Consider the following 20075-nt stretch of genomic DNA (forward strand, 5'->3'; position numbering starts at 1 on the left):
AGAGCCTTATGAGACCTTTTTTCCTCCCTCAATATACACAAACAGCAACAGAGCCCAGCGTGGCTAAAATGGTTGCTGTTGTTAAATGTTAGGGATGCTGTGCTGTGCTATTGAATGTCAGGCATGCTGGCCAGTGTCTTTCATAACCTGGGTGTTTCTTTTTTTTCTTTTTTTTTTGGAGCAGTGTTTGATAACTTGCTTATTCAACATTATCACAATTTATGTCTTGAGTTCTGAATACAAAACATCTTAACTGCAGACATTGAGGGTGTGCGAGGGGGATGAAAGCTTAACATGTAACACTGACAGGGAAGGGTCCTGGCAGAATGTTCCCTAGCAGCCTCTTAGAATGTTATTTGTTTATAATCTTTCAAAATATTGAAATTGCTTTACTTCTCTCTCTCTCCCCTCAGTTGAAAAGGCTGTTTCTTGTCTCAGCAATGTACTACTGCAGCTCTGTGATGGGATTTAAGTGGACTCATGAACTCAAGCATTTACTGCAAAATAAAACCTTTTGAGATATAAGGGCCTACTAAATTTCCTTGTCTCTATAAAGACATGTTTTTCTTAGGAATAAAAAACTAGAGATGTGTATTTCTGGATTGCCATGTCATAAAATCAGTTGTTTGAGCAAAGGTGTTACCTGAAATTTGACATTTGCTAGGTCAGAGTCTCACCAATAGTAATAGGATGCAGGAGCAATGGGAGCTCTGCTTGGGAATGTAAGTCCTGAAAACAGGTGCTGGGTACAGAGATTCAAGATGAACTTCATGTTTGTAAAGAAGCTCAAAGAAATGCACCTTTACATAGACTGAGAGAGGTTTGTAGCTGTTTCCTCTATGTATACCAATATGAAAAGCAAAGACCTGGTCTTCCATGTTCTGCTTACCTTCTGCAAAGATGATAAAGCTCATGATTGCCTTAAATGGAGCCATAATTTTGGAGAATAATTTGGTCCACTTTTCCTGCTTTGTAAGCCATGAGAGCCTTGTTAATGTTGGACAGCTGTTTATTCCTTGAATGCTTCTGCTCTCCCTCCCTTGCTGGTAGCTTTCTCCATCATTCTCAGCTAGAGTCATCTTTACTGCGTGTTTCCCCTCTGTGGAGACTTTTGAAAATGTAGTTACTTCATGAAGGCGAAGCTGTTAATCTCACTTCTGGAGACATCATCTCCTGTGAGTATGGGAACCAGAACCACACAGGGCTTTGCCTCCAGATGTTCCCTGAGTCTTATGAAAAGGACCTTGGACCAGATTGTGGAAGTGAATGAGGTCAGCCATGAGGGAAGGCCTGGGGGGCTCAGGAAGTGGAGATAACTGACCTCAGATGTTTCATGCACAAGTGCTGTCATGTCTTAAGGCAACAGTCTTCTCAAAAGAAAAAAAGTAGTGGGTGGTGGTTTTACATCCTAGCACAGTGATACCCATTTCTAAAGCTGAAATAATTTATAAAAGCAAATAGCATTTTTATCACTTGCTGGTTTTTGCAGATCATTACATGGCTGATGCACTGAATCTTTGAGACTGTTTATCAAATTGCAGTGCCTGTTTCATTAACCACATGCACAAAGCATTTCCCCAACATTTTGTTGAAAGAACACTTTATCTTCTCTACTATGAGGAATGCTAGTCACAAAAAAAAAAAAAAAAATGTGAGTAGAGTCTTGATGTTGCTTAAAAAAAAGCACTTAAAACTGCACAGCAAAATCTCTGATGTACAGCTCCTTGCTGTGCTTGTCTTCTCTATTTCTGCAGGAGCTCAGCCAGTATATCATCTAGTGATTATGACTAATTACTATCATCATCACTATATCATTCACATGGCATGTGGCTGGAGGGCTTGGTATATGCTGGGTTTGCAAACAGTTTGATTAAATAAAAATGTATCTTCTTTCCCACTGCCCTTCTAAAAATCAGCTACAAATCAGTAACTTTTGCTCAGCTGTTCTCCTGACAGTGCACCCACTGGCATGCTCTTTATTCCTGTTTCCCAAAAATCTTTTCCTAATGTCTTGACTTTCTGAGGCTCTCTATGTTACATAAGAGTCACTTAAAAAAAAAAACCAAAAAAACACAAAACTGTGGAAGAGTCTGTAACCTTCAGGGTTTGCTTATCTGATGTCACTGGCCAAGGCTATGTGCAGAATTTCATAGATTGAAAGGCCATGAAGCTAATTATCACTTCTGCTTGCTTAATCTACCCTCATTGCAGTTTTTTTGTAGATTTTCAGTCAGCTGTTTTCCAAAGGACCATACATACTGCTGAGAATTGTTGTGAGGCTGCAGTTTCTTACTTGACCTACCCTGTGGGGAGGGTGGATTTCAGCAGTGATTCCTCTGTAGCAAGGAGATGCTTCTTTCTTTACAGCTGCAGGAAAAGGACAAGACTAGGTTCAAATCCTCATCCCTGTCTGCCTGTATGAACTTTTGCCACATTTGGGTTTATTTCATGCATCACAGGTGGTGTTACAGTGCAGATATGGCCACATGAAAATTGATGGTGTTTTACTTGTTAATGTATCATACAATCTATTAATCTAAGAACACTTGACAGATACCACCAGTTTCTTTCCTGGTCATACCGTGAGGCAGTTATCATTTATCTTCTAATACATGTATTGTTTATGGTAAGAATTCAGGCTTTTAAATAGTTGTATCTCCCATTTTTGCTCCTAAATAATCAGTTTTGAAACACTGTATGCTACTTGCCTTGATAGAGCAGATTACAGATTTTATGTTCACTCGTGTATTTACAAATTGTGATGGGTTGTCATCTTATAACTACTGCTGGACATAGTTCTGGATTTTTCGTTCTCTGTCTTGACTTGGGTAATTGACAGTGCTGGACTCTTCATTAGTGATTGTGAATTTTATTGAAGAATTTCTCTGCAGATCCTGTAAACAGCAAATAATTTTGATTAGTCTTCCCTTCAACAGCTATAAAGAGGCTGTGCAGCAGTTTTATCACCTGGAGTCAGCATGTGTGGAATACTAAGAGATACAGCTACTGGTGAATTTACCTCAGTCTTAACATTTTGAATACTGCTGCTGTTCATTGTTTTACTTCCATTCTCTAAAACTCCCATCTTCATTCATGATCAGCCACTGTGTTTTGTGATAGGAATTGTTCCAGTTAGGTTTGTTTGGCTGTGTCTGTCAGCTTGCCTCCAGCTACAGTTACTCTCACCCAATTCTCTGTGCAATAAATGTGACCTTTAAAGCCCTCTTCCAACCACAGTTGTTGCTTCTTGTGTAACTGTTTTTGTGCTAGGCTGAGTTCTCGTCAGCGTTAGAAAATCCTGCTTTTGAAGCAATGATAACTTGCTGAAATACGAGCACTGTTGAACAGTCTTAGCATGATTCATTTAAACTACTGGTCTTCTAACAGCCTAAACTCTGGGTAAAGCCAAGCTCTGCTCTGGCTCTGTGTTTGTGCAAACATCTTTGCCTGCATTACAGTTAGCACAGTCATTACTCACCAACTCTTCTGAAGAAACCTTGACTACGAGATGAACTGACTTTTCCCCATTCTAATCATGAGTTTACATAAAACTGAATCTAAACTATTTTAAACTAGCTAAGTTAATTATAGTTTCAGCCTTTCTAATGAGATGCAGAATGTTTTCCCTGCTTCAAAAAGGAGCCTTTGCATGGGATAGTTGCAGCTGAAAATGATAGCAGTGTTTAGCTGCATTTTTAACTTTTGGGTTGGGTGTGGTCCCTTAAAAAAATAGTTATGAATAATGCCTGCTGGGAGCTTGCCATATTTCAATAGATTCCATATAAAACCTATTCTTTACTATTTTAAGACTCCCAAACTCTCTTAAATTAATCTGTTTCTAGAGCCATTATTGCCCTTCAGCCCCCAGGACACACAATTTGTATTGCTCTTTGTTCTGTGAGGGGGTTCCTGGTTCGGGCTGTTTTCAGAACACACAGTTATGAATCTGCAGGATAGGGAATAGTGGAGTTGTTGAATTTACTAGTGAATTGACAAAGGAGCTAGGGGCTGAGCAGTGCTTCTGAGACCTCATTTATGGTGTGGGCTTAACAAGAGACCAGGAGGGGCAGAGCCAGGTGAAAATCTGTTTACGTGCTCTAGTTCTGTGGTGGGGCATGGAGGCGGTGTGCTATGTGCTGGTACCCTGCAAACTCATATCCCTCTTTCTGTTGTGCAAGTGGAGGGGTTTTGGTGCTCTTTGCTCAGCAGTCAACACCCAAACCATTGGAACAGCTGGACTTTTGCAAATGCTGGAGCTGTAGTCAAACCTCAGAGATTCCCCTCCCTTCCCTAGGGAACCTTCAGACTCCTTTCTTTTACCCATTATTTTACACCTTCCTCTTCCAGAATCTACCTTTGAAAATATGTTTTTCCAGATGTTCACAAATAGAAAAAGGAACTCCTTTTGTTATACTGCAGCTGATTAGATAGCTGTAGTGTGCTCTCATTCTAGGGACTGAGAATCTGCTTCTGCAGTACTACTTGGTGTCCTCCCACCCAGCCTGTAAACAAATCCACAACACCCACGTATGCAGTGTGGGTCTGAAAGTCTCAAAGTGAATTCAGGACTCTATGTGCTCTTTTCTATTTCCAAATACCTGTGTTTTTTCAAGCTGTGCTGGAGAGCCAGACGTGGGTCTCTGTTGTATAGCAGAATTTATTTTGGGGCGGAGGGAGTTTGTTGATTGAACAATGTGTCCTGTGTTAATAGGCATCACTCGCTGCTTTCTGGGAAGGTGCTCAGAAGAACTAAAGTTTTTGAAAGGCTGCCATACAGTGGACAGTAGTAAAAATTATAAAGATGTAAAGTCCACCCTAGTGCCATATTATAACAATCTTAAGGAGAGATGCCAGCTGTGGAGAAATGGCTTCAAAAACTTTGATAAGCCTGTGGTGGCAGATGAAAATCAGATATCTGAGGCTTTTGCACAACCCAGCTGTTGGGCCTACACTTGAAGTATTGATGTATGACTTATTAATGATTCAGATCCTGAACTTTTCAACTTTCTGTGTGACCTAAGGTGAACTGAAACTGCAGTCACTTAATTTGTTGAAATTACTGGGGACCTAGGAGCAGATTGAGAAGAATTTGTGACACCACTTTGCAGGAGATCCAGAAAAGGTGATGGGGGAGGCACCTTTGAAAGCACACATAGTTTTTATCTACTGTTACCAACCATTTGGAGTCCGAAAAATATAACCCTCCTTTTGGATTTGACTGACATGGCATGGCTTACCCAGTGCCCATACTCTTGAAGTTCTTTGATGCTAGAGTTATGCTCTTGGAATTCTTTTCCTCCCCTTGCACCCACCTTGTGGAGAAGCTGTTTTTATATTGCCGGACTTAAAAAGAGAGAATGAGTTACAGGTGTGTATTTCAACTTTATTCTTCCTTCTGGGGGGAAATTAAATTTGAAAGTAAACCTCTTTTCTTTGTAGCTTCATTGTTGCTAGTTTTCTTGCCTTATAAATGTTCCAAAGAGTATTTTGAGTTTATATCTGGAACTTACTTCTGCACATTGTCTGAGTTTTTCTTCACAAAAAGGTTTTAGTCAATGAACAAATTTGTGATGGTCAGGAAAATACACTGGGCAGTTGTGTGCTCTTGATGTCACTAATGGAAGTCTTAATTCCCCCTTTCAGCTGGTAGTAACAGAAACAAATGTGACTTGCTGGAGTGTCTTACTTTGTGGGACATAAAAGCTTAAAATTGTCTTCAAAGGAAGACTGCTTGCAATGGGCTATTCTGAAGCCCTTCCCTCTCTTCTATGGTTAATTACTTCACAGTTCTGCTCACAGATATTTTAGATTGCTTACAAGTTTGAATTTAGGCATATATTCCATTATTCACTCAGAGTTTAATTCTCTTAAAAATCACAAAATTAGAGAGTTGAAAAAATGTTCCACCTTTAGACTTCCTCTCTCACCATAACCCACAGGAGTGGGCTGTGTTTTTTTTAGGGCTGAGATACTGGGCTGCTGTAATATCTGATGTGGGTGGATTTGGTCTGCTGAAGTTGGGAGCCTGGTAGAGAACTGGCCTGGCTCCTAAAAGGGCAAGTCAGCACAAACCACTCAGGTTCTCAGGAGGTAATACACTGCTTGCCTTGGATTTTTTTTTTTTTTTCAGTCCCCTATCACCTGAGAGCAGTTGAGTTTATAAACAGTTTATGATGTGGTAGGCATTATTACAGTCTCTGTGGAGTGAATGACCCCCATCTGTGTTGTTGGGCTGTGGGAGGGGAGTTAAGTGGCAGATGTCTTTCATCTATTGTGCTTTCAGCAAATCCTGCTTGTCTATAAAAAAAGCTTCTGACGCTCAGTGGTCTGGTACTGAACAATAGACCTGAAATCTGTGCAAAAAAAGTGCAATTATTTGTGTTTACATTCTTTAAAAGTGTCAATCTGGACAAATACCGTTTCAGTACTAAATTATTATTTTTCCCTTTCAGAAAACCATAGCTAAAATTGCAACATGCTTGGAACTGAGGAGTGCAGCCTTACAGGTATAGCTCTTTTTCCTATTGACTTCATATTTTAGCAGCAGGTAACTGTAGAGCTTTTTAAAACCACAATATAAATATAAATACCCAAACTTCTGAAAATGGAGTGAACACTTGGAATTTCCGGGTTGTTGTCATTATGGCCCAGGTGACTGCCTTGAGAAAGACCACAAGTGCTTATATGAGCATCTATTAGTGCTTGTTCAGGAATTCAGCTCCACCTTTTGTCTTTGGTTCTTTGCCTCATTTTCATCCTTCAGAACTGTTTTGTTTCTCTTCCTAACCTGTGTGCAAGGTTTAAAAGATCACTAGAATGACCCTTAGACTTATTCAGCTGCTTCACAAATTATAATAGACCACAAAGAAGAATGTGTGTATAGAATAAAAATTACTTTTTACAGTCATGAAAACTGGCAGTGCTCTAGGAAAATGTGAGAAAACAGTAATTGGTAAACTACTCATTGGGCTTTTTATCTGGACTGAAAGTAAATGTCATGGGAGTGGATATTGTTTTTTCTCAGCACATGCTTATCCCCAAAACAAAAAGCAAGTGAGAGAAATTTCCAAAAGACTGTGGATGGGGAAGGATAAATCAAAGGCTGGGTTAGTGGATTACCTCTTTGCCAAGAAAGAGTGATGACAGGCAAATTTTGCATCACGTTACTCCCAGCAGCACTACCAAGTACTTCATGTTGCTGGACAAAGTGCTGCCTTCAATTGTCTGAAAGGCTGGGATACAGCATGCTGAACTCATGAGTTGGGGGCTGACCAGTCTCGAGGCTGTGGAGAATTTAAAGAATTATTTTGTTACCTCTACCTGTCATTCTATTTTGATCTAACCTGGGGTGTTTGAAGAGTGTTGCATTTGCTTGGAGTCACTGTGACTTTGAGGAGAGCCTGCATGTTCCACCAAGGAACAGCTTTGTGGGTCAGGTCACATCTGGGAGCAGCAGCAGAAGCTGCAGCCATGTCACAACCTGTCAAACTGGAGAGATGATGTTATGCAAGAACAGCCTTCCTTGCTGTTTATTCCCCAGCAGTAAGTCAATGATTTTATAACCTTTTGAGAGGGTACAAGAACTTCTTGCCTACTTCACTTTGGAGAGGTTATGGTTTCTTAGCAGAGGTTAAAGCAGTTAGTGAGCGTGCTCACCTTTTCCCACTCTCCTAACACTAAGGGTATAGCTGCTTTAGTTTCCTTACACAGTCTTGAGAAGCTCCCTATTCACTCTTGGGCAAAATCAAGAAAAAATCTCATTGGACCTTAAATGTTGAAAACAATGGGCAATCTAAAGGGATGCCAATGATGTAATGACCTAATAGGTAAGACCTGACCATCCACTCAGAAGAGAATGTCCAGTGTCAATCCTCTTTTTTCCACTTCTTTTTATGCCAGCTGTACCGCTTGTCTCAGAATAAACTAACCTTACCAAACTGTTGGTGCGCTACCTCAAAATAAAAAATTAAGAACTTGTCTGCTGAGTTAGTAAGTCAGATAGGCTTACAGAGACCTGTACATGTATGCCACAGACAGAGAAGGAAACTATCGTCAGAGCAGCTGGAGAAAAGAAAGATGGGAATTCCTCTTCTATTTTCAGTGAGTTCTTGGCTGAGTTTTGTCAAGCTCATCCTGTGTACTGTAATTTCTGAGAGTGTCACAATGTTGGACACATCTTGAAATGTGAATGTTCCTGTGTGCAGTAAGAAAAAATTTGCAACTAATTGATTTAAAAATATTTATCTTTCAGTTGAGCTTGGAATATTGGATAAGTTTGTTCTTAATAAGTGAAAAGTAACATAGTCTCTGCCTCACCTGTGAACCTGCCTTTTGTTGGGGAGATTTTCTGGGGGGCTATAGCTTTGTTGTAACTTGGTGTGCTTGAACAAAGGAAGCACCTTGCATGGTTATTCTGAGATGAGGAAGGTGCATCTGAAGATCTGACTCTTTCTTTGTACTGTCCTAGTCCACCCAGTCACAGGATGAGTTTAAGCTTGAGGATCTGAAGAAGTTGGAACCAAGTAAGTGCTATCTTTATATTCTGAGTGCCATTTATCATGACAGGGGAAGACATGGCAGCAGCAGGAATACTGACTAACCAAACTGCAGTTCAGCAGTGATGCTGGGTTTAGATGCTTATTCCAAATGTCTTTTACCACACGGACAAAACTCAATGTGTATTAAGGAATGTAATTTACAAGTACAGTAACCCAAATGTTTCAGATAATATGTTCATCTTCATTTTCAAATAATCAATTTGGGTGCTGATAATTTTTGCATAAAATAGTATTTTAAGCTATCAGTGGTACATGATATAATTTACTGCACATTTCATATTTGAACTGTATTTCACCATTTTGTGGTCTTTCTACTTGCAGCATGACATTTATTTTTTCTTCTGAAAATATTTAACTTCTGCTGATGGCAGCCAATCACCTATCCCCTCCCACTGTAATGCTACCAGACCAGCAAAGTTGAGAGTCAAAGTGAGGATGTGAGTCAGTCTTTGAAGGGTTTTGTGTGATGTTGTTATTTTTTCCCAACTGATCCTGGGTCAGGTCTTGGTATGTCAATCCAGAAATAACTTTTTCATATAGGAAGTATCTATTTATCTGCTTCATTTTCCTTCCTGTAACACTGTCTGCTTTGTTCTCAAAGAATCCTTATGATTAGAGCTTCCACATCTAAGCAATATTATCCTGAATGCTCATGTTTCTGCAATTCTCAGGGAACAGGAAATGTAGAAGAGCTTCTTTCATGCTGACTGAAGTTGGTTTTATTTTTGCTTATGACACAATTGTAACATTAAGCAGCATGTTGGGATAAATATGATGGGTAGGCAAGTGTTTCCCTTTCATGGGTAGGCTGAGCTTCTTTGCACAGGGACCAACAGGGGAGCTTGTTAAGAAGTGGAGCATTGAGCTAAGCTTCCTAATATCTCTACCAAAACATAGAGTCCAAATGGTTTTAAACTGTTCCCTGAAAGTGCAAAGTGAAGGTGTGTTACAAAACTGCTGGGTCTTGTGTGTGAAGACCATAACTCAGGAAAGGGTTTAACTGTGTGTTGGAATATTCAGTCTTCCTCACTCCACATGTTGCATGTCTGGCGTCTGAATTCTCTGACTTGGGATTTTTCTGCTACTCTCTATTTAAAAAGTATTTTAAAAAAGTATTTAAAATGTTGTAATCATTGAATGACTGTGGATTTTAGACTCTGTTGTGCAAGTGCCCTGTGAGTGACTGAATGATGGAAGAGAGAAGGGAATCTTGTCCAAAATTTCAGTTATGGTGCAACTGTCCTGTGCTTATCTTGCCCTCCATCACAGAATTGATTTTTAGCTGTCAAAAAAACTGCTCAGGAGTGTGAAGTATATTCAGCCCACACCTCATACAACAAGCAACTATATTAAAACTGAGGAAGAGTGTGTGGCCATCAGTTTTCAAATACACTGAGTTATTTTCCTTGGAGGAGAACGGGTGCTTCTACAATAACAATTGAACACTGATGTTCCTAATGGTGCTGTCTTACTTGAATGGTTCTGGCCTCTTTCTCTCTGAATTGTGCCTTTGTTTTGTGGTTTTTAAGTGTATCTTGAATAGAGTAAATCTTAATCAGGCCAATACCAGCCATTTCATAAAATGCACTGTGAAGTGTTTTAATTCGCATGTTGTCAATTTTCTTTTGCATCCCACCAGAAAAAGCTAAAAAAATCTGGGCTGGCAATGCAAATAAGTGATTCCTTTGTTAGGTCAAGCCATTCCATTAGGGTGGAACAAAACCAGCTATTCATACAAAACAACTATTCACACAATTTGGCTTGTTTTAATTACTTTTGTGCCTGAAGCTGTCAGAATGATTTTGGTGTTGTTATAACAACCAGGGCCCTTAGATTTACTTTTTTATTTTCTCTTAATCTTGTGCTGTTGAGTTCTAACTTTTCCTACTTGAGCTTGCATTTCATGCATATTAGAAAGTGAAGCAATTGGCTACCTCTATTTGCTTATAGGATTTGTCACTGAACAGTTTGTGCTGGAATAATGCTACAGGAGGTTCCATACATACAAATAGTTCTTTTGAGGCTGTGCTGTGTGAAGCTATTGTTAACACACTGGATTTCAAATCCATTTCATTGTGGAAGCTTATACCAGTGTTAGAATGCACAGTACAAATGGATGGGCTGGGGCCATCCCTTGTGCCTGGGTGATAATTATAAGACAAGTGGATACTGAGTTGTACTGGGGAGCATGGTGTCTGAATTATTTTATGTTGTTTATTTTAAAAAAAAGTATAGGTGTCAGAAAAAATCACTGTCACAGAAAATCTAAATGGATAGTAATCTTTACCAAGTTAATGTGAACTGATCTTCTGGCTTATGTTGGTAAGTTCTTTTGAAATCTTTCAAGAAAGAGCCAACTGTTGATAAAATCAGACTATGAGGATGGTGAAGGGCCTCGAGGGGCAGCCTTGTGAGGAGTGGCTGAGGTCACTTCATCTGTTCAGGCTGGAGGAGGCTAAGGGGAGACCTAACTGCAGTTACATCTTCCTAGGAGGGGCAGGCACCGAGCTCTGCCCTGTGATGGCAGAGACAGGACCTGAGGGAATGGTCTGAAGCTGTCAGGGGAGGTTTAGGTTGGAGATCAGGAAAAGGTGCTACACCCAGAGGGAAGTTGGGCACTGGAACAGGATCCCCAGGGAAGTGGTCACAGCACCAGCCAGACAGAGCTTAAGAAGTGTTGGGACAATGCTCTCAGGCTCATGGTGTGATCCTTGGGGTGTTCTGTGCAGAGCCAGGAGCTGGACTGTGATGATCCTTGAGGGTCCATTCCAACTCAGGAGATTCTGTGGTGCTATGCAAGTCAAAGTGACACTGTCCAAAGTCACTAAAGGAAAGGCAAGTTCTGCACAAGAGCCTGCAGAACACTATTTTAAAAAGATTTCTGTTGGAAATGCAGCACAGATGGAGGCTGTGATGCCAGCTGGGATCTACACATTAGTTGCACTTGTGGAGAATTTTCTGGGAATTATGTTCTTAAGCAGCAATATTACAGAGGGGAAGGGCTTTTTTTCCCAGAAGTGAATTGTATTTTTGAAAATGAAACCGATATCTAAAAAAGCCCAAACCAACTTTTCAAGGCTTGGATGTCTTACACAGCGTTACAAGAGAGATTTCTGTTTGTATTAACCTATTTGTTTTTCCTGTGATCTGGTATTTTTATTGAATCAACTGAAGCTCACATTTGTGGAAGATGCAAAGAGGATTTTCCTTTTCCTCAAAGTTTTATTGCTTAGCTTTTTCTCAGTGGCTTTGAGTAAGTATTTCACCACGCTGAGTGTGGTGGACTTGTTGCTTATACTGTTCATCTTTAAAGGAGCACTTTAACTGCTGTGTTACAGCTTTGCAAAATTATCTGCCATCGGTGGTGAGACAAGAATTGAAAGCTTTTTAAAAACTTGAGCCACATCTTTGTGCAGCAAAAGGCAAGAGGTTCTGCTTCTGAGCTGAACATTCAGCACCACATTTGCTCCTGGCTGGACAGGGGTGCTCAGCCCCAAGCAGCAGCAGCAGCAGCAGGATTTTAGGTGCTGTAGAACTGTTTGCCTCTTGCCTGGGCTCATGTCAGTAGAGCTCTTTGGGCCCTCTAGTGATGGCTGAAGTGGATTAGGAAGAGTTTTTTTGCTTGTGAGGGGACCTGGTTACTAGAAGAGAGGAGTCTAGCACTTACCAACCTTTGGAAAGTGGGAGGAGAGCTACTGTGACGCCTGTCTCTTCTGTTTGATTTGTAACAGATCTCCCTTAACTGAGGTTTTCCTCCTGGGGTAGTTTCACTTTCTATTTCTGATGTGATGTATCTCTCTGAGAGCTGGGGAATTCTGAGAGTAATAAAAATCCCCTTCTTTTCCTGAACCTCAGCAGCACTGGAGGGTGACTGCTGTTGATCAGCTGCTTTTCTGGTGGGACGTGGCTGTGATGCTTCAGATTCATGTTGAGATCTGCATAACTGGTCCCTCAGAGCAGAAGTCTTTGGAGAGAGAGATGTGGCATCAGTTTTGTCTCTCATCAAAGCTCTGACTGAAGACACTTTAAACCTTTCTCTGTATTTATGTATTGTAACTGGCTGGGATCAGGCACTGATTAACCTCTCATGTCATAGCATAGAAATCAGAAAAAAATCAGTATGAGTAAAGACTGGAAAGACTTTTTGGTTTCTTTATAGTTTCCCAGAGGGATAATTTATTTTTAGAGCATTCAGATGGTGTCTGGTAATCTAATGCAGGAGGCCAGGCTGGGTGATGTGAAGGCAGACAGGGAAGCTCTCCTGCACTGGCTGAGTTGTAGTGTGCTCAGAGGGGCCTGGCAATGGCTTCTTAAGCATAACTGGTATTTAAGTACCTCTTGGTATTTGTGCAGTCTGAACGTTGTTTGAAAAGAGTTTTGTTCTCATTCAATAGTCCTAAGGGGAGAATTCCTCTGCTCTGAGAGTGCTTATGGTGAAGTGAAGCTCTGTGAAACAAGTCAGTTTTTTCTTTCTGCTCCCCCTACCAGTCTGGGATATTCATTGTCTGGTAGAAGAGTGCCTCTCCCTGCAGGTGTCCTCTTGTAAAATTTTAGACCCTTTAGCCATCATGAAATGCTTATTTCTTTCACATGTTTTTGGAAGTTTCTCTTTCACTGGTAGTTGTGTTTGGACATGGCAGCTAAAGTTGGGATTACTAAAATGTGAGTAAATTTCCAATATAAACGGCAAAGCCATTCTCCATGAAATATTGAAAATATAGATGATGTCTCTGGGGCTTGGTGCCTAGATATTGTACTTTATCTCTCCTGAATTTCACCAATCTGCCCAGACATATGAAGGCAGATAGAAAGAAAACACAAACAAACAAAGCCACCACCACCACCAAACAAAACCCCCAAACCACATAACTGAAGAAAGAGAAAATCTCACCAAAGCTTGGTGCTAGCAGCACACTTGGTGTTCCATGGTGGCTGCCTGAATGTGCACCACATGTGTCTGCTCAATCTGTTTGGAGCTGATGCCAATAACAAGGAGCTGTTTGGAGATTATGGCAGTAACACCACCACCCTGCTCTCAGTAACTACCAAAAATTGCTATCCTCACCCTGGGGGCTGTAGCTTTTTCTCTTGAAGATTTTGGTTATTGCCACATTTATCTTCTCTGTCTGTGTGTGTGTGGTAGTAGTAATCTTGTACTGCAGTTGCAGTTCTCCTGTCTGAATGTTATAGTGATACAGCTTTGATCATAGCTGTGATGGTGCTTAAAATTTGAGAGAAGAGGGGTGCTTTTTGTATGATCTGATTTTTTTTAAAATACTATTATTATTTGTGTGTGAAGATGCTGTCAGAATGGACATAGCTGTGCAAAGCAGTAAAATTAATGCTGGTTTATGAGTATGGATTTTTATTTTTTCCCTTCTCTGCAGTCTTAAAGAATATCCTCACTTACAATAAGGAGTTCCCCTTTGATGTTCAGCCTGTCCCACTCAGGTAAGAGAGAACTTCTTGCACATCACTTCATGTACAGATACATACCTGAAAGGGAGTATTGCCTGGACCTGCTGTGTACCTGAAACACATTTCTAGAGCCATCTGCTTGCCAGACTGCTTTGTGTAAACTGGTTAATAAAAGAACTTTGGAACTCTGTTTGTCTAGGTACCACTAAAATTCAAGATCATACTTTTGGTAAAATCAGTACTTGGTACATACCTACATCTCTCTGAAATTTCCAGTATTGTCTCTTGGCTGTAGGCTTGTGCTTTCTATTGGTCCGAGCTCCTGCAATCTCTGTCAAAGTTTGTAGGTAGAAGTTAAGAAGTATGAAATGACATTAAAGAGTGTTGTCCATGCTCAGCTGCTGGCTTGTGAATTGACAGCCAGGTGATGAGTAAGTGTTGGTCTCATTTCTTCTTTCTTCTGTTTTACAGGAAGATTTTAGCACCTGGAGAAGAGGAACACTTGGAGTTTGAGGAGGATGACGAGGAAGGAGGAGCTGGAGCAGGGTCTCCAAACTCTTTTCCTGCTAGAGTTCCAGGTAGGGGCACTAGCCTTGCCATGCCAGCCTCTGTAGCATTTCTGAGCTCTGGCTTGACAAAGCTTCTTTTACCACCTGTGATTTGCAAAGTTTGGGTGGGAAGCTACATGTTCATGTAAACAAATCCTAATGTTGAACTGGAGAACCACAAGAGTGGCCAGTGAACTTCTTTTCCCAGCAAACAATATCTCACTGTGAAACAGTTGTATGGAGAACCTGTGAGGCTGGTACCATCTGCCTCAAATAATTAGCCTTTGACCCTGACTCAGGCTCAGTATTTTCATCCTGGTGCACTTTAACTATGTGAAGCATATGTGTCAAATGTGTTCAAATGTAAATCGTGGCAATGTTTCTCCTGCAAGGAGCAGCACATCTTCCTAGAGATGTGAGAAGTTGTTGCTGCTTATATTTGTGTTGTATTGTTTGGTGAGACTGGCTTATAGTGAAGCCAGGCTGTGAGAGGAGAAAGAAGGGGTTTTGATTTTCATAGCTGAACTCCTTGTCCGTTTGAAAGCATTTGTAGAGCTGGATATACCAACAGATTCTAGAGAAGATCTTCCTGTAGCTTCATGTTTTGACAATTTAAATGTTGTAACAGAGGTTATTTAGGTTCCTGGTGTAATTTCTTTGCAGAAAAGACAAGTTTCTAGTTTCAGAGCTGGCTGGCAAACTTTGTATTTCAGGAATGAGATAACAAGTAAGGAAACCAATAATGGTCAAAAGAGCTGGGGTGTTGCATTACTTATGCCTGGAGAAAACAGATGATATTCAGATGTGATCCCAAGCACAGTGCTGAATATGGCCCTTGCAGGCTGACCTGATGTGGACATGCACAGTCTACAGCTGTTCATGCCAAGCTCCCAAAAAGGCTGTAATATGTTGTGATATTGATTGCTGACATTTGCTGTCTCAATCCTTGTTATTCACCATGATAAATCCATTTGAGATGCCTTCTGTCTGTCCCAAGTACAGCAGGAAGTCTCAAACAAAAGCAGTTTGTAGCCCTGAGGTAAGCCTTATGAGTAAAGTGAACTTTCCCTATCTGACATTGACTAGTTGTGTTGCACTCCTTGCTTTGATGTGCCTTTAATCCATAATGTGTGACTGTACTGTCTAACTGACCATGGTCTTGTCTTCTCCATGCATGGCTTCATCGTTATCACATTGCCCCATTCATCTAACCAGGAGCCAACAAAGGTATGAGAACCTTTAGTATGTACAGTAATTTCTGTGCTTATGTTCATGCTCTTCTTCATCCAGCTCTTAGTGCCAATGCTCACAACACATATTTTGGTAACAGTCACAGTAGTGGGCACCTATCTGTTGGTCTTCATTTGCCTGCAGTGGAGAAAAGGGAAGGTCATGTTTGTTGATTCAAACAGCTCTCTGGAGGTCCTGCTGTACTAATGAAGAGGTTGTGGCATAGCCAAGGGTAGGTGTAGCTGGATTTTATTTACTGGAATACACATTTTATGGCAAATCTTGCACAAAGAGTATTTGTGTAGTTAGACTTCTGTGCTGTGTGGAGCTGAGCTGACCAGTGGCTTGCTGCCTCTAACAGCAGAGGTTTCCTGCCTTTCTCCTGGTTATATATGACTTTATTCCAGTGCTGTGCTCTTCTGTGAGCCATTTCACTTTGTGAGCCCAGCAGAAGACTTAGCACTTTTTTCCCCTTTCTCTGAACTGGGATTTGGGAGGGGAGAGCCTGAATGCTGTGTCTTGGTGGCAGTGGGCTGCTGGGCTGGCTCACTGTCTGCCCCTGAAACCCACTCAGAGGACGACACGTCCTTCATTTGCTGATGCTCCTGTTGCCCTCTGGCAGAGCTTCCCTGTGGTTGTGTCTGGCATGGCTGCATTTTTCTCCTGAAAGGCCTCAGTGTGAGCCTGCTCAGGGGCCCAGGCCATGGTGGTGACAGGGGGGTGGTGCCCAGCCCAGGAAAGCTGTACCGTGGAGAGGGCACTGCCACCTACTCTGGCTGCAGAGGCTCCAGCACAGGCCTGCCTGGGGCTGTGGCTCATGTGAGACAGGTTACAGTCAGCTGCTCTAGTCCACTGCTGGCTTGGCTGCTCCTCCTGCTAGGGCAGGAAGGAAATAGTCTTCCTTGGATACTCTCTGTTCTGCTGTTCTCTTGTCTCCTGGAAGTGAGTTTGACCCTTCTGTCCATTGCAACTCTGCAATTTCACACATTCTGGAAAGTGTTCTTCAAGAACAGAATAATTTCTCTTAAGTCAGAATTTTTATAGTAAACACCAGGCTGAGGCATCTTCCAGGTGATTTTTCTGTCAAGTGGATGGAATGATGGATAAGAAAGCTGAAGGCTGCAGTTGTTCCCATCTCTTGGGGGCCATGCTGCTTTTAGGAGACAACTGACATATGGTGGAGCAAAGGTTTGTGCCAAAGAGAAGACAGGCTTGCTTCTGCCTTCATTTAGATTAAAATAAGAACTCTATATTTGAACATCTCTTCAGGAAAGAAACAAAGATTACCTAGAGCATGAGCTGCTTTGCAGAAATGAAGGCTCTCTACTAAGTTTGCTGTTTAACATTTCTGCCACTGCAGTCAGAAGCTTGTCCCTTTGCTCAGAACACTGGGCTGAGCTCTGCTGTGCTGTGTTGGGAGGTGCAGACATGGTGCTTTGGAGGCCCTGAGTCTCCTCAGGACAAGCAATACAGAAACACACAGCATCAGAGACAGAAATTCAAGTCTTGCACATGATTCTGAGAGGGGGATTGGATGCAGGAATGCTCATGAAATCTTGCTGAAGTTGTGCCTGTAGTTCTTAGAGCAGAATGCAAGGTCCCTCTTACAAAGCCAGTCTCTCAGAAGACAAAATTTTTGTGGTTCTGCAGCTCCTCAAGCAGATGAGAAGAAAAAATTGTGTCAAGAAAAAACCTGTATTGGACTTGTCAAAGGAAATTATTACATTCTTTAGATCTCAAGCCTTAGGATAACTTCTTTTTCTTTTTTTTTTTTTTTCATTAGAAAACCAAAACTGTAACTCAAACTTGCTTATGAACCTGAGTATTTTCTATCCTGGTGCTTGTTTATCCAGAAGGGGAGAGGGGCTTGAAGTGTGCTAGTTTTTTGCCACATTCACCATGAAGTAACCTACTCCATGTTTCATGACAGAATATCATGACTTTTAGTGAGTTTGAACAGTCTGGACACCTGCACTGTCTTCCTCAGCACTGTGAGGATTCATTTATAATGACTACCAAGTTTTGATGCTAAATATTCTTAATGCAGAGCTGGGGAGTCCTTCCTTTAGGCAGAAGGGAACTTGGGGGATGCAAACACTTACTTCCCCCCCCCCCCCCCCGCCCCTTTAAGTAGAGGCCAGTAGCACTTAGTTAAGAACCAATTTTCTGGTTCCCTTATGTTCTGTGTGATTTGCAGCGATGCCATTTTCCTCCTTAATCTCCCAGTCTAAATGTTCAACATGAAGCCAAGTCATGTTCAGTGGGGTTGAACTCCTGATCAAGTGTCTAAACCTTTTGCAACTGCAGATTGAATCCAACCTCCCAAATTTAATCCTCAAAAATGCTATCAAGTGAGTTCCATGAATGGCTATTCTGAGTAAAAGCAAGAAATAACACTTCAAACAATGTTCCTCTCTATTCTTACAACATTTGTTTTTTGTCAGTTGATTTGACTTGAGGCAGTCCTGGGTTTTTTCTGGGGTCTTTGAAATTTGTCAAAGGATGTTGTGTGTCTGTGCACAGACATTCCCATAGTGGTGTGAACTACTGGGATAGGAATCTTTGGAGTTTGAGCACCCTAAGAACAGCATCTTCCATGAGAGAAGGTGGGACAAGCGAGATCTCTGCTGTGAGATGACACCAAGGGTTAATAATGTGCTTTACTCTTTCCAGGTACTTTATTGCCCAGATTGCCATCTGAACCCGGGATGACGCTACTCACCATCAACATAGAGAAAATTGGTCTGAAAGATGCTGGGCAGTGCATTGATCCTTACATCACAGTCAGTGTAAAGGGTAATGATTTCTGTTCTGCCTCCTCAGTGCTGCTTTGGAGAGAGTGCATTTTCTGAAAGCTCTATTGATTTTTCAGCCTGCCAGGAAAAACATTCATTGGCACTTCTATTGTGGATGTAGGGCTTCTGCTTTAATCAAGGGTGGAAAAATTCTATATTTGACAGCTGCTGGGAGATGAACATCTGCAGGATACACTTCTCTCTGTGCACTCAGGGGTGTCTTGTCCATGCTGAGAGCTGAGTGACTTTGCCCTACTTCTCCATCACAGCTTCTACAGCTGACTCCTAAGTACAGGTCTGCTTGGACTGTGTGCACTCCCCACACATACTGGTCTCTGGGCTTTCTGGAGGTAAAGAACCACAGCCCACTGACTCCATTCTTGCCCTCTAATTAAATTAATTTTGTAATAATACAAATATAATCTTACCAGGGCTTGAGATTTAGAGGGATGAGTATGAAGCTGGGAAACAAAACTTGCAAGTGAAACAAAATAAAAAACGTGTTAGTCTGGCTAGTGAAATGCTTCAGCCAAAGCCTGGTGGGCCGAAAGCCTCCATAAATCTGAAAGAACCTATCTGTCAGTCCAGGATAGGCAACATTAGGATTTCTCTGTTTCAGGTGGTAACATAATTGGCATCTTTTGAGGCTAAGATTTTTGATATTCACACGCTTTTTAATGGGAGTATCTCTGTCCCCCATTTTGCACTTAGCAGGAAGGACCTGTAGTCAAAGCTGCTTACCCTTGCCTTGTATTCTGCTTTACTTCAGCTTCTCTTTACAGTCTTTGTGGGCAGATTTTTTTTTGTTGTTTATCATGTAAAAATCTGTAGCTGAGCCTCTTGTTATTTTCAGTTGTGATAATGACCTTGTATATGTCCTCTTGAGATGTGCTATTGGATACTAAATGTAGGGATGAAACACTTGTAACATGTGTGATCAGTGCTTCTTCCACCAGACATCCTCTGGCAGGAGGAAGTTTAATAGCACCAAATATCCCTTTTTGTACCTACCAGGGCTGGTAAAGCAAACATCCCCTGTTCCTTGCCACTGAAGTGTTTGCCTCACTGCTAAAACTGCTGCTGTAGCTCTCATTTCCCTTCTGGAGCTCAGGGACACTCTGTATTGCTTGGCTTGCTTTCCCAACAACTCTCTGTCAACATGATGCTCCTACTTTCCAAACTCACCTATAAATGCTGGCTGCCAAGTAATGAGGTAGAAAATAGGATCAAAAAGTGAGTGTGTGGGCAGGGTATGGCTGATGGTGTCTTTTTATACTTTAATTTACCAAGATTTTTGGCCAGGAAAAGTAACTCTGAGGACTCATTTTATCACTTTTAGGAGTCTGAAGACACTTTGTAGCTGATCTCCTTGGTTTTAAACCAAGCTGCTCTTCTGCAGGTTTGGAGAGAGGTTTGTTCCTGATGCAGTATTGGCAATCCCAACCCATGTCATGGATGATGGGAATCACTGGTACTCCAGGGCCTCAACCTTTGCTACAAGCACAACATGTGCTCTCCATACCTGT

At 41.4% G+C, this 20075-nt stretch overlaps 1 protein-coding gene across 2 annotated transcripts in view; it reads left to right on the top strand.

Annotated features, from left to right (window-relative positions):
- The window catches only part of AIDA (axin interactor, dorsalization associated), a 28727-nt gene that overhangs the window by 3886 nt on the left and 4766 nt on the right, over positions 1-20075 (top strand). The window contains exons 3-8 of one of the 2 annotated variants that reach the window (XM_021552473.3): positions 6453-6506; positions 8468-8522; positions 13946-14009; positions 14448-14554; positions 15740-15751; positions 18428-18550. In XM_021552473.3, the coding sequence (XP_021408148.1) occupies positions 6453-6506; positions 8468-8522; positions 13946-14009; positions 14448-14554; positions 15740-15751; positions 18428-18550 (415 nt within the window). The remainder of the gene's footprint in view (positions 1-6452; positions 6507-8467; positions 8523-13945; positions 14010-14447; positions 14555-15739; positions 15752-18427; positions 18551-20075) is intronic. The other variant, XM_021552482.2, reaches the window with a different exon arrangement.

Source organism: Lonchura striata, chromosome 3 (assembly GCF_046129695.1).
Source record: "Lonchura striata isolate bLonStr1 chromosome 3, bLonStr1.mat, whole genome shotgun sequence".
NCBI classification, from domain to species: Eukaryota; Metazoa; Chordata; class Aves; order Passeriformes; family Estrildidae; genus Lonchura; species Lonchura striata.